This window comes from Xiphophorus couchianus, chromosome 6 (assembly GCF_001444195.1).
Source record: "Xiphophorus couchianus chromosome 6, X_couchianus-1.0, whole genome shotgun sequence".
Taxonomy (NCBI): domain Eukaryota; kingdom Metazoa; phylum Chordata; class Actinopteri; order Cyprinodontiformes; family Poeciliidae; genus Xiphophorus; species Xiphophorus couchianus.
The window spans coordinates 21,802,815-21,816,516 of NC_040233.1; the positions used below are offsets into that span (position 1 = coordinate 21,802,815).

At 38.1% G+C, this 13,702-nt stretch overlaps 1 protein-coding gene across 1 annotated transcript; it reads left to right on the top strand.

The window, feature by feature from the left end:
- Nucleotides 1-844: 844 nt before the first annotated feature.
- LOC114147115 (noelin-3-like) lies at nt 845-13,690 on the top strand. Its single transcript, XM_028021672.1, has 6 exons — nt 845-1,354; nt 4,036-4,179; nt 7,355-7,510; nt 8,818-9,037; nt 9,958-10,064; nt 12,082-13,690. Exons 1-6 carry the CDS (start codon nt 1,286-1,288, stop codon nt 12,757-12,759), a joined length of 1,374 nt encoding a protein of 457 aa, XP_027877473.1. The 5' UTR covers nt 845-1,285; the 3' UTR covers nt 12,760-13,690.
- Nucleotides 13,691-13,702: the final 12 nt, after the last annotated feature.

Consider the following 13,702-nt stretch of genomic DNA (forward strand, 5'->3'; position numbering starts at 1 on the left):
TTTGCAAAGCCTGCAGTCAAACATGAGTTCATAAAGAAAGGGTTAAAACCAGGATTTGTCCATTGAGGGAGATGTTGTCAAAAGAAATTTAATCTAAGAACAGTTGCTTGGCTGGAACCGAACGGACTAGCACCCCACCCAGAAATTTAAACGCTTTTTTGGTCATCTCAGTCTGCTTATAACTGAATACTATTGAAAGGTCTGTAAAACAAGAAACTAGATCTCTGGCATAATATATGAAAATGTTCCGATTTCTGCTCTGGTTCTATATGAACAGTTGCTCTGCTGTGGCATCTCTTCTCCATTTTTCCCCACCAACAACTATTTCACCAGGAAGACTTTTGTGAAATTTGGAGCAGGAAAAAGCTACCAAAAGTCTCACTTTCCTACAGATAATCAGTCTGTTTTATTGCTACAAAGTAACATAACTGTAGAAACAATATTCTGTGGCTATTGTTTAGTTCTCACGCTCTGTCTTCCAATTGGTTTACCAACAACATGTTAAGGTTTCTATTGTTTTGATTTGCATCAGTATATTTTATTACGCTCCACATAAGTTGTGAAACATAGCCTATAGTTTCGCTAAATAAGTAAACAATTAACTTTTCTTTTCGTTTTCTTTTAGTTGTTTAGATTTCTAAACATACATGGAGTCCCATACACTGTTAACTTGAAAACGCCGTGTTGTGTGAATATGCTAAATTCGCTACAGTCTAAATTAAAATATTGAGGTCTAATAGTTTCCAAGCCTTGTTCTCCACTTCATAAATAATTGAAACTAAAACTGAGGGGTTTTGTACGCCTTTTATGTAGCAGCCAATCTTCCGACTCCTATGCACGGTGACAAAGACGCAGCACTATCAGCACCACCTTCTTATTTTCCGCTGAATACAACCAGCTGCAACTTTTGTCGCTGTGCAGCTGCTGCTGGATCCTCCTCACACAAGCAAGCTGGGCTCATTTAAAGCCAAGCCAGGCGGCTTGATGATGTCACATCCGTGGAGTAGGGTCCTCTGAACGATTAGCTCGGATTTTCGCCGCATGCGTGCCCACAAACTTTTTCCCTCCTCCTGGATGCAAGGCTTCTCCCCGCTCGGCCGGATGGCACGCGTGACGGACACGAGTGGTTGGACGTGCCGCCCTCCTCCCGATTCCCTGGAAGTCTCGGCTTTAACCACAGAGTAGTGGACGCGGCGGTCAAGGCGCACGGATATAAGAAAAAAAGAGGAGGGGAAAAACTTCAGATTTGTGTTATCTAGGGTTGCTGAGGTGAAGGTGGAGCAGAATGTGGTCGCTGTCCGTGGTTCTGAACCCACTGCTGTTCCTGTTGTTGTTCGGATACTGCCCTACTGTGGTGAGTTACCAAAACACAAAACTACCTCACATTTGCACCTGAAACATAATATGAACACGAGCGGATCTGTTTTTATACGCGCTGTTAGAAATGTGAAGTTTAGGAGAGTTGGCATTTATTTGTTTTGGGAGGAGCATTGCATTATCTTATGATTTATTTGATCAACACAGGAATGAGTCACCTTAGTATCTATCTATCTATCTATCTGTCTATCTGTCTATCTGTCTATCTATCTATCTATCTATCTATCTATCTATCTATCTATCTAGTCATTAGCACAAGGTTGACTGTTTTCATTATTAGATTTATTAGCTATCCTCTTTATATTGTACAAAAATACTAAAGTTAGACCACTGCTTCTTTTATGGTTTACCTTAGCTGTATAACAGTACTTATTTTTTGCTTTACATGCCACTGCAATTAGGTATATATAAATTTGTATATTTTGCACATATTTCAGATTTGGTCCTTTAATTAGTGTAACAATCAAATATACCACTTAATGGTATACGTTTGATGGTTTCAGCATTCTAAACATTTTGGGAGTAGTCTGGAAAACAGAACCAGCAGCTTGCTGATCACAATACCAAAACCAAGCAATGCTCAATGAGGTTCATCCCACCCATGTAGAGTTCTCCCATTTTTCACCCGTGTCTTGATTGCAAAGCAGTTTTCCTCACCTTGCCACGACTGGCTTGTAACTCAGAAAGAGAGGGAATATTTTTAGACTGAAGAAACATTTCTTCAAAGGAAAGGAGTGGAAAAACTCATAATGAGTGCTCAAAACAAAGGAGGGACCAGCTGTCTGAATTATTTAATGGGGGAAAACGGGAAAAGTCTTTGTGCAGTGTTCCTTTTAAACAAAAAAATAATCAAGTGGGGAGAGCATCTGGCTTGGCTAGGCATCAGAATCGTTTTAATATGAGAAAATGTGAGCGTGAAAAGAGGGGAAAGGATGTGAGTCACTCAAAAGACAGAAGAAAGAGCTTTTTCAAATTTTACTGACACCAAATTATTTCAGAAGTTTAAAAAAATAATCAGAACTGAAGATGTTTCCTAATTTTATCCCAGCTGCTTGTAGATTATAGACATTATGTCACGTCGGTTTCTCGGTGTGCGCACTTGTCCCCTAATAGTTTGTCATGATGTCATCCTTTAGCAAACTTGTCAACACATTTTTGAAGTGTTTTGCTAATTTTATGGAGCACAAGATTAGCACAGAAGCTCTAGTTTACATGTAAATGTGAGTTACTGTATTTAAATAACCCTTTCTGATGTGATGTGACATTCTATTAGTGTTTGAAAAAAGTTAGAAAAAGAGTGAATTTCAAAACATGATTATGTTAACGCCTTATTTATATATAAGGTAAATACACAAAACTCATGTCAAAAAGAAAAAAAAAATATATAAATATACATAAAGAAATGAAATGCTGCCTTTTGATGAGTCAAAAATGTAACTATCTCCATTGGCTCGCTCAGAGACGATGTGCTCTTTGTATCCTGTGCCAAATGTTCTTCAAACTGCTCAGGCTGACAGACTGGGGTGAATGGCAGAGTGAAATGATGGCTGCACTTTAAAATCAGGACACTCGACTTTTATTTAAATCCATAGGCTTCCAAGTTAAGCGCATTGTTCCCACTGCATTCCCCCTTGGGGCTTCATTTTCATTATGTTGAACACATTCTAAACAGAAACTGATTGGCTGTCAAAAAGGCTACTATTTGGGACAAAATTTCCAAACACAATTAAAGTTTATTTGCACATGCTAACACTCCAGGATGCTCAGCACTGTCTTTAGATCTAGTTTGCCACTTTGTTACTTTTGTTGTTCTGATTTTCAGATTAAAATGGCCACAGATCTTGTTTCATTCGCAATTAATTTATGACAAGTATTTCTGCAGTATTTACTTCTGCAAGTAGTAAGCTGTGGGCGGATTTACGGATGGATGGATGGATGGATGGATGGATGGAACCTCAAAGCTGGAGAGTTATGATAAAAGTTTATTAAACACTCATATTACCCAATATAAAGATTAAAATCTCCATCCAATGATGCCAAACCACGGTGAAAGTTTATTTTCTGAGTCTGGAAATAGAATAATTTTCTTTTTCCATTACATTCTGACTCATCCAGACCTGATAAATACCTGAATCTTATTCCACATTTCTTTTTAACATTTTCTGGACTGGGAACGTTTTTCTCTTTTTTTTTTTTTTTTTTTGATTTATACAATAGCTTTGGAGAGCCTGTTGCATGTTCTAAAAAGGAGAGAAAAATGCCTGAATTTATGTTTCTCTGTTACTCCCTGCAGGGTTTTATGTTAAACAATAACAGAACAGTACAATTTCAACACTTGTGGTATTCATCAAGACTAGGCAAGACTGTTTATAGTTAAAGAGGCAATTCACTGGAGACAACACACATTGAACAAAGAAGTATCTTACAGCAAAAGCATTTTGTTCTTCCAGACTTTGAAAATAAGTTTCTGGAACGGGTTTGTGTCAAAGCTTTTGGGAAATAAGGCAACGAATGAAAAAGCCACAAAGGGAAGAAAATAACTGAACATTACAGTGATAGTATGTGCTACTTTTGTTATAACGATATCATCAGTATTCATTTTCTTTGTCTCCACAGAGGTATGTGCAGTGAATTTATGCTTTGCATGTTTGTGTGCAGACCATCAGGCCAAAGGAGGGTTGGCAGGTGTACAGCTCAGCTCAGGATGCAGATGGGCGCTGTATCTGCACAGTGGTGGCACCTGAACAGAATCTCTGCTCCAGAGATGCCAAAGGCAGACAGCTCCGCCAGCTCCTGGAAAAGGCATGAACACGCCTACACACACACACACTGAAGTGCATGCAAAGTCTTTTTACGATCAGCACACCTGAATTTATACAGACATTGATCTTCAGCTGTTACTCATATCACTTTGCTGCTGTAATCCTCCCAGATTGTACCAGCCAGATTCACAACACCGTTTTCTGCCTCTGCATCTATTGCATGGATGAGATCAGCCAAATGACATGTTGTGAAGATGAGATTGCCTTCCATCCTATCTTAACAGAACTGGAGTGTCATCTGCTTTGCAACCAATGGGGGCTATAAAGAAATATTGCAGTATTTTTGAAGCGAGGTTCCATTAGAAGAGATGAGTGGTTAACACCTTACCTGCAGTTGAGAAGGAATTCAGCTTAGTTCATCCTTTTTACCTTCTTAAAACTACAGACGTCACTGTGGTTAATGCAGACACTTTAAAACTCTCATCACATTTGCATTAGGTCATTATTTATAAAGAAGCTGGTAATTATTTATGGGGGAAGGTAGCAGTTCACCACTAATGAATTTCCTGGCCAGAAGGGAAACAGAGTCCCTCAGATGTGTTCTGGGTCTACCCTGTTGTTCCCCTGATGAGACATGTTTGAAGTTAACTCCAACAGGAGGTATTTAGGAGTCATCCTGGTCTATTGCCCAAATCACCTAAAGTGACTCGTATGCAAGTAAGACCAGGCTCTACGTTGAGCTTCCCCCAAGCTGCAGAGCTCCTCGCCTGAGTGCAGCCACACAGAGGAGCTAGCTCATGCTACCTGCTTGTGTCCAGAATCTTGATCCTTTGGTCATGATTCATCATCCATATCTCTTAACAGTAGATGAGTTAAATAAATCTCTTTCTTCACCATATGAACCAGAACAGCACATCCTTTTCTGCAGAAGATGCCCAGCCCATCTCACCATCTAAAGCTCTATCTTGTAATTACTCATTAATAAGACATTAATATGCATGAACTCTTCTGACTGAGGAAAAGACTGACCTCTGACCAGGAGAGAACAATCCACATTTTCCTCCCAGGAGACTCACGCTCTTCTGTGAGCCTCTCTAGTGGAACTCATGGTTTGAAGATGTCAACAGAACCATATCATCTGCAAATAGAAAATATGAGTGTCCTAATTCCTAAACATCCTAAAGTTCCCAATTCAAATACCATTCTTTCAATGACCACAGTGGAATGGAGACCAGGGAAAGTGCTGACTGCATCTAACCAGCATAGAGCACAAGCTTGACTGTTTTCATTGTGCTCTGATTATACAAGAACAGGATTTCATTGCTTCCTCCCCCCATACAATTGCAGAAATCCTGACAAAATATCTTAGGAAACTTGGTTTTTAATCATGATGATCCCACAAGGTCTAAATCCAGCATCCCGGAAGATTCTAGTCCACACTTTGTGCTGGACAACTCCATTGTCTGCAGTAGAGTTGCTTTCTCCTCAATCCTCAGAGTCTTGGTGACTAAATTAGGCGTAGAGACATTATTTACAAACCAGGGAAAACATAGGGTGTATGTAGTTTATGTTTTACACATCTACTAGCAAACAAATACTACAGCACTGGAGTCTCTCTCCGAAGTGACTGTTACATTGTGATTTAGCCTACATTTAACCACTGTAAGCCAATGCATGCTCTCTGTCATTTGCTTGGGTCTCTGACGCTAATGTACTAAGCTGCCTCAGGGCTTCGGAAAGGCCTTTTCAGTATCCCTCTGCCCAGGCCAGGGATGAACACAGTGTGTGATGGTTGTGCTTCATTTCTTCTGATGTGCTCCAATAATGTTAGCTTTATTACAATTAGAGTCAAAGAGAGAGAAGAAAGGATCACTTTTTTTTTCTTGTCCGTGTGCCCTACAAACCCAGTAAGCTTTTTGTTAAACCAGAAAAAGGGTCCCTGTATTCTTGTTCTTCTCTCAAAAAAAGCTACCAAATGCTGCAGATTCATTGATTTTTTTTCCTCGATATCTGAAAGAAACACACAAAAGTATCACAACAGAAGCAGGAAAAATGCTGTGTGTGACTTAACAGTGACTAAAGCCAAAGTGAAAATTGTCCTGATGCATGCAACATACAGTTGAAGTCAGATATTTATTGAAATCAGACATTTATATGCACTGTCAACCTTTTGTTCCCACTAGCTGACATAAAATCAAACCATAATTTATTTTTGCTAAATGTCTTCATATAGGTTATTTAAAAAAAATTGAGTTAAGGTAGACTTCAAATACATTGGTTTCTTGAGTGAAATCATGAAATCATCTAATAAAATTGCCAAGGAATCTGGTTCCTGTGTCTTGCAGATGAAAGTATTCATGTGGGGAATGAATACTTAAAACAATCATAAAAAGCTGCGTAAGGATACTGGCAGAACCTAAGATTTGTAGCGGTATTGGTTAAAAGGCCACTCAGTCCAAAAGAAAAGATTGCAGTTTGCAAATGCACTAAGGGACAACTAGCTTAATTTGTGGGGACACCTCCTCTGTTCTGATGAAACTAAATTAAGATAATTTTTCATAAAGGCTTGAAAAAAAGTGAATGTTCAAGCCATAGAGCACTTCCTCAACGTTAACGTAGGACAAGGGTGGCAGCATCCTGTTGTGTGGTTGTTTTGCTGCATGTCATAGAATAGAAAGAATATTAAGTGGAAACACTGATGTAATATCTCCAGACATCAGCCAGACATTAAAGCATCGGAAAAAATGGGTCTTCCAAATAGGCAATGATCCTGGTACTACAGCAAAGTTACATACAAAGAGGTTAATCCCAGCAAAGTCAATGTTTTGGAGAGGCCATTATAAATTTCTGATCACAGCTCTACTTCAGTTTGAATTGAATTTGAAGAAAATAAAAATCTAATCATCATTCTGGCATTTGGCAAATGGAAACAAGGAAGTTTAAGTGCCTTTCTATGACAATCAATGAGGACTATAAAGCTTGTTTCCCTTTTATACAGTGTATGTAAATCTGATTGAAATTGTACTTTTGAAGCTGATACATTCTGCAAGTTTGTTGAAAGGCAATCAGACTGGAGGTCAAGGAGTTGTTTTGTTTCTTTTTGTTTCTGGAGAAAGCAAAGTGAAGCAAGGCACTAAACAGCTGAAGAAGAAGGACATTTTAATCTGGCGGTGGACAGGAAAATCAATGCTGCACCGTCTGATTCTTTTCAAAAGGTACAGAACATGTCACAGTCAATCGAGGTGCTGAACCTGCGCACGCAGAGGGACTTTCAGTACATCATGAGGATGGAGAGCCAGATCAAAGGTCTGCGGTCAAAGTTCCGGCAGATCGAGTCGGACAGGAAGACCCTCGTCAACAAAAACTTTCAGGTATATTTTGTTTGATCTGTAACTGCGTGAGAAACATCTCAGAGCAGTTTTTGTACGAGATACCTGATATGCATGTGAATACATAAAATTGAATCCTTGAAAGGATCATCAAAGGTCCACCTCTGCCCAAACAAGAACAAGTTTTAAAACTGAGACACTGTTTGACTGCAGCAATAAACCTGAAAACGTTGAGGTTTGTTTGATCTATAAAAGGGCAAAGAATGTTTCACAGAGCTGACCAAGGAGAACACTTTTATAGAATAGAAAATTACATACTTAATTACTTTCTATCTATAAGGTTACCTTGGAGTTTCAACTTTTATCTCAGTTTTTTTTTCTCAGTTCTCTTTCCATTGCTATTTGGCAATACACACATTTTCAGATATTCCTAACAGACATTTTAAAAGACTATAACTTTTTTCCCATTTTATTACATTACAGCCACAAATTTCAACATATTTTGTGGACAACTTTAGTTACTAGACAAACACAACATAGTTCAGAAATGTGTCATGGAAGAAAAATGAAATATGGCATTCAATAAAAATCTGAAAATGTGAGATGCATTTGTATTTACCAACCCTCTGCCCCATCACTCTAATATCTTATGATAAAATCTGGCTTATCTAACTGCCTTTAGAAGTCACCTAGTTATCAAAAACATTTGCTGTCTGTGTAATTAATTGCCAAACTTTGTACAATGTCACTGTGCCTTGACCAAAAAGGAGCTAAGTGTCCCAAGCCCCTCTGGATCAATTACAGCAATGTTCTGGTCATGCACTGAGTAAATCTGGCCTTTATGGAAAAGTGGCTAACAGGAAGATACCTTAAACCTGTAAGGGTCCAACCCTACTGGTTTAAGCACTTTTTGAAGCCAAGTCTTAGAGTGGAATTTTTCCAGAGGGGGCAGGGAGTTAAAATGTATGAATAAAAATGAGACACCAACAAATTCCTTTGAAATGTTTAGAAAATGTATTCATTATTAATCTTGAATTTTAAATTTGACTTGAAAGAACTCAAGTGAATTAATAAGTAGACTCAGTCTGGACAGGTTGTTCTTTTAGATCTATTCTTTATGTGAAAATTGAAGGACTCTTGGGTCCCCACTATCAACCTGAGGACCCTATGAATGTTTCTGAACATTTGCTTGGATTTTTATGGGATTTGATGTAAAATATGGTAAAATTGGTATTTTATGCAAGGCAAAAAAGTGAAAGTGTCATGAATAAATAGAAAAGAGGATTTGTAGTTGTTGTTTTATATCACGTAATTACAGTCATTATTTATTTTCTAAATTACAATTTCAGGATCTGAAGGGGAAGATGGAATCCCTGCAGCCACTGATTCCTGTTCTGGAGCAGTACAAGACGGATGCCAAGCTAATCTCCCAGTTCAAAGAGGAGATCAGAAACCTGTCCAGTGTGTTAATGGGCATTCAGGAAGAAATGGGAGCCTATGACTATGAGGAGCTGCAGCAGAGGGTCCTGAACTTGGAGAACAGGCTTCACAGCTGCATGAACAAACTCAGTGAGTCTCTCCAATCAATGACAAAAACAGAAAGGATAACTGGCACATTTCCTGCTGGTGCAAGCAGATTGGCATTTTAGCTGGAGAGCAGGAAGCACGACAGAGCTGTAGCCAGAGCCAAAATGATTTTAGTTGATTGAGAAAAGCCTCATTTGGAGTCACAGAACATTATATTTTATTGCTGCAAAATTGTGAAGCTTTGTGCCATGGCATTATAACTTAAAGGCAAATCCCAGTTTTATTCAAAGTGGACAAAATCAAATTTAGCCTAAAAATGGGATTTTGTTTTCTCAGATCTGATTCTCTCTTCTTTGTTGACATTTGCAACTGGGACATAAGAAAGTGTGATTACATCACTGCACCCACTGACGTTTAACTGGACTAATAAGATCAATTCTTCTCCCAGAGGTACCTTGTCTTGTGTTAAAGGCTTCCGTAACTAGATCTCCAGTTTTCCACTACTCACTTTTGTCTGCCAAAGTGTCAATATAAAGAACTAACTGATCTATTCTAACAGGAAATCCTTTGGTGCTTAAAAAGATTGTTTGGCCATAGTGTTGGACTGAAGCATTTGATTGATTTGGTAAAATATATACTTGATGTGAAACTGAAAAACCTGTACAAGTGTTGCCTTGCTGGGATTTAGAAATAATAAGGTGTCTAGCCAGATGAAATTAAGTACAACTGAAGTATCTCTGAAAATAAACCATCAAAAATAAACATTTCTCCAAATTCAGACAGACGTGGTGTGGTTATACTTCAGCACTTGCGTGTTACCTTCCCCTTGTATTTATTTAATAGTGAGAACTGTAGTGTTGGCAGTGCTCACAATGCCGCCCACACTTCTGTTGCTGCCTTTGAGTTGTATTTTAGTCATAACATGAGAACATAAGCGATGAGATCTGTGACGTGTTTTACAGCATGTGGCAAGCTGATGAAGATCACTGGGCCGCAGACAGTGAAGACTTCAGGGACACGATTTGGAGCTTGGATGACTGATCCATTAGCTTCTCTTAAAAACAACAAGGTGAGTTGATTTGCTCTGATTTTCTACTGTGAAAAAGGATGCTTACAGACGGTCTTATATACTTAACATCGTCCTTAATCATTTCTTCTAAGAAAGACATTCGTGATTAAAAAGTAGAATTACTGTAGTTCTCATCTTACCCTGTATAGGTTTAGTGCTGTGGTTGGTAACATGCATTTACATTACATAAATGTCTTTGATAGACAAAACTCCAGAGTGATAAATGTCTAGCTAAGGTTTTAGTTTATTTAGGTTAGTTGTTAAAAATCAGGTGTACTCTTGCAAAAGATTAAATGTATATAATTTACTGGAGATGTTCTCTATAAATGTTATTTCAACTCAAAAATGGATATCATTGAGTGGATTACATATTTCACAAAATAAATCCAGTAAATCAAAATTGTACATCATATTGATTTATTTTAAATGTTGTAGAATTTAAAGGATACTTTAAGCTACTTTCTGTGTCGCTCTCCCCCACAGGGACAGATGTCTAAGCACAGCATGTAGAGCAGATCACTGAATTCATGTAGACAGGAAGCAGCTCACATTAATTCTCTTCTCTGTAATTATCATTGGATGAGGTGGAAAAGGGTAACGGTACTGGGGAAAATGCAGTTTTGTTAACAAATGTGGAATTTGGCAAGCTAAGCATACAACGGCAGTCTTATTTTTTGTTTTGTTTTTCTGAAAATTGCATGTGCAAAATGTCATTTGCTTACATAAAATCAGACTGTAAACAAACAAGTATTTAGAAGTTGAGAACAGCCAAAGACTCTGAAACAGATAATATAAAATGTTTTGACTGAGACTCCAGTCCAAAACTTTGGACTGGATCAGAAGACACTTGTTATTGGAAGTCAGAATAAACTTGGAATTTAATACTTCACATATGCTGCAAATAAACAAATATGAATATTGTGCAGGGCTGCATCGTGGCACAGTTGGTAGCATTGTTTTTCCTGGGTTTTTTCTGGAGTTTGCATATTTCCCCCATCAATGCGCGGATTATCTCCGGGTACTCCAACTTCCTCCCCCATTCCAAAAACATGACTGTTATGTAAATTGGTCTCCCTAAATTGCTTTTAGATGCGAGTGTGTGTGCATGGTTGTTCATCATGTGTCTTTGTGTTGCCTTTTAATGGACTGATGTCCAGTGTGTATCCTGCTTTGGGCAACAGACAGGCATCAGCACACCTGTGAAGGAAACATGTTTATAGGAAAAGTTTCTCTTGTTCACAGAAAATACTCAGATGGTGATGTTTAAAGTCTGTAAAGCACACTGAGTGCTTACTAAAATCTTTTCTTTTTTTTCAGAAAAAATGTCAAATTATTCAAATTTGACATTTTAATAATTTTACTTTATTATAATCTTTTTTTCCTGTGTAAAAAAGTTGAATTATTGAAATATCTAATGAGTTGATCTTGTCCCACATCCTACGTGTCATCTGGACATGATGAAGGATCTGCTACTGAGTCTAAAACAGGCCCATATGGTTTATAATGTTAAGCTTTACCAATACTGATAATATATAATTATACAGCAGAACATTCAAATATATGTTTTTATGTATTGTGCCCCCTGTCTTACTGTGAATTCATTGCACTGACAATCATATTATCCCATCCAGGAAGTACATTATTTTAATATTTACCATTTTTTGAGGAGTTGATTCTAGAAAACGCATTGAATTAAGTAATAATTATAACATGGCCCTTTTTCAAAGACCAGATAGTTTAATGACCAGATAGTTTAATGCACCAACAGTAAGTCATATCATCAAAAACTGAAGAAAAGCACACATTTCTTGTTGTCTAAGTATTGTTTATTGCAGTTCATTTTATACAACGTTGCTATCATAAGAAAAAGGCTGATTTTTATGTGGTCAATTTGAACAATAATTATGCTGCTTAAAACCTAAATATAAGAGCTATCTCTTATTTATCTGTGTCTGTAATCATGTTCCATGCTTCCAATTTCAAACATTACAAAAGTGTTTTCTGCATTTGTCCACAGGTTTGGTACATGGACAGCTACACCAACAATAGGATCGTGAAAGAGTATAAATCCATCAGTGACTTTGTGGCAGGAGTTGAATCCATGACCTACAACCTTCCTTTCAAATGGGCCGGAACCAACCATGTTGTCTACAACGGGTCTCTGTACTACAACAAGATGCAAAGCAACATCATTGTCAGGTACAGCTTTGAGACGGGCCTAGTCATAACCCAGAGGGCGCTGGAGTCGGCAGGCTTCCACAACGTGTACCCGTACACATGGGGGGGCTTCTCGGACATCGACCTCATGGTGGACGAGCTGGGCCTGTGGGCCGTGTACGCGACCAACCAGAACGCGGGGAACATCGTCATCAGCCGGCTGAACCCAGACACCCTCCAGATCCTCGACACGTGGAACACAGAATACTCCAAGAGGAATGCAGGCGAGTCGTTTATGATCTGCGGCACTCTCTACATCACCAACTCCCACCTCACTGGTGCCAAGGTGTACTACGCCTTCTCCACAAAAACATCAACGTACGAGTACACAGACATTCCCTTTCATAACCAGTACTTTCACATGTCCATGTTGGACTACAATGCCAGGGACCGCGCCCTTTACGGCTGGAATAATGGCCACCAGGTCCTGTTTAACGTTACACTTTTCCACATTATTAAAACAGAGGATGACTCTTAAAAGACACTGTGCAGGTGAGAGAAAGAAAGAAAATATACAAAACTGGAAGGTTGTGCCTAAAAATATTCAGATAATTTATTAAACTTTTAATTTATTCTGTTTTACTCATAAGTTTTTGTTTTATTTTTGCCTTTTTTCACTGACATCGACTTACCTCTTTTAATATTAAACTTATTTCTGCACATTGATTTTATAATTAGTGTATATTCTATTGATAAAACAGTTAAAAAGAAAGATAAAACTGCAGCTTTTTGACCCCTGAAATAAACTGTGGCATTTTCCTCTTCATATTTATATATTTTTTTCTCATGTAGAAAGCCCATCTATTTATGCACACTAATTTAATCAAATCTTTTACTGTGATCATTGATAATTTTTTCTTTCCATGCCATTTATTCATAATATTATATACCTATTCCTGCTTTTCACTGCCTGCATTTAGCTTTGTATTGTTTCCCATCTCAAATTTTGCACTTGACCTTGTGACATGTGGGGAGGGACCATAATGTACCTGTACAGTTAATGTACTTGACCGTTTTTGTGTTTATGTGGGGATTATGTGGTCATCATGGTCACTGGATATCTTGAAGTACCAAGTCAAAGTCCTTAGCGACCACTAATATCTGACTGCCTTTAACTTAGTACTCTGAGATATTGTAGCTTTTTTGTAACTTTAGCAGCAGTTTGTATGCCTTATTCTGTGTAGTATGTGCCGTAAGCCGAAGGATAACACTTCTTGTGCATGAATGTTGGCTATCCTGGTGCCATTTTTACTGTATTTGTGTGCATTTTGTATTTGCACAACATTTCATTCTCCTCCAATGAATCTATTGTCACGATCCAGTTTTACATACTGCGGTAGTTCAGTTCATTATATGTTTGTGTAAATAAGATGGTATCCATAGGTAAATAAAATATTGTTTTCATAAGACTAGGGATGTAT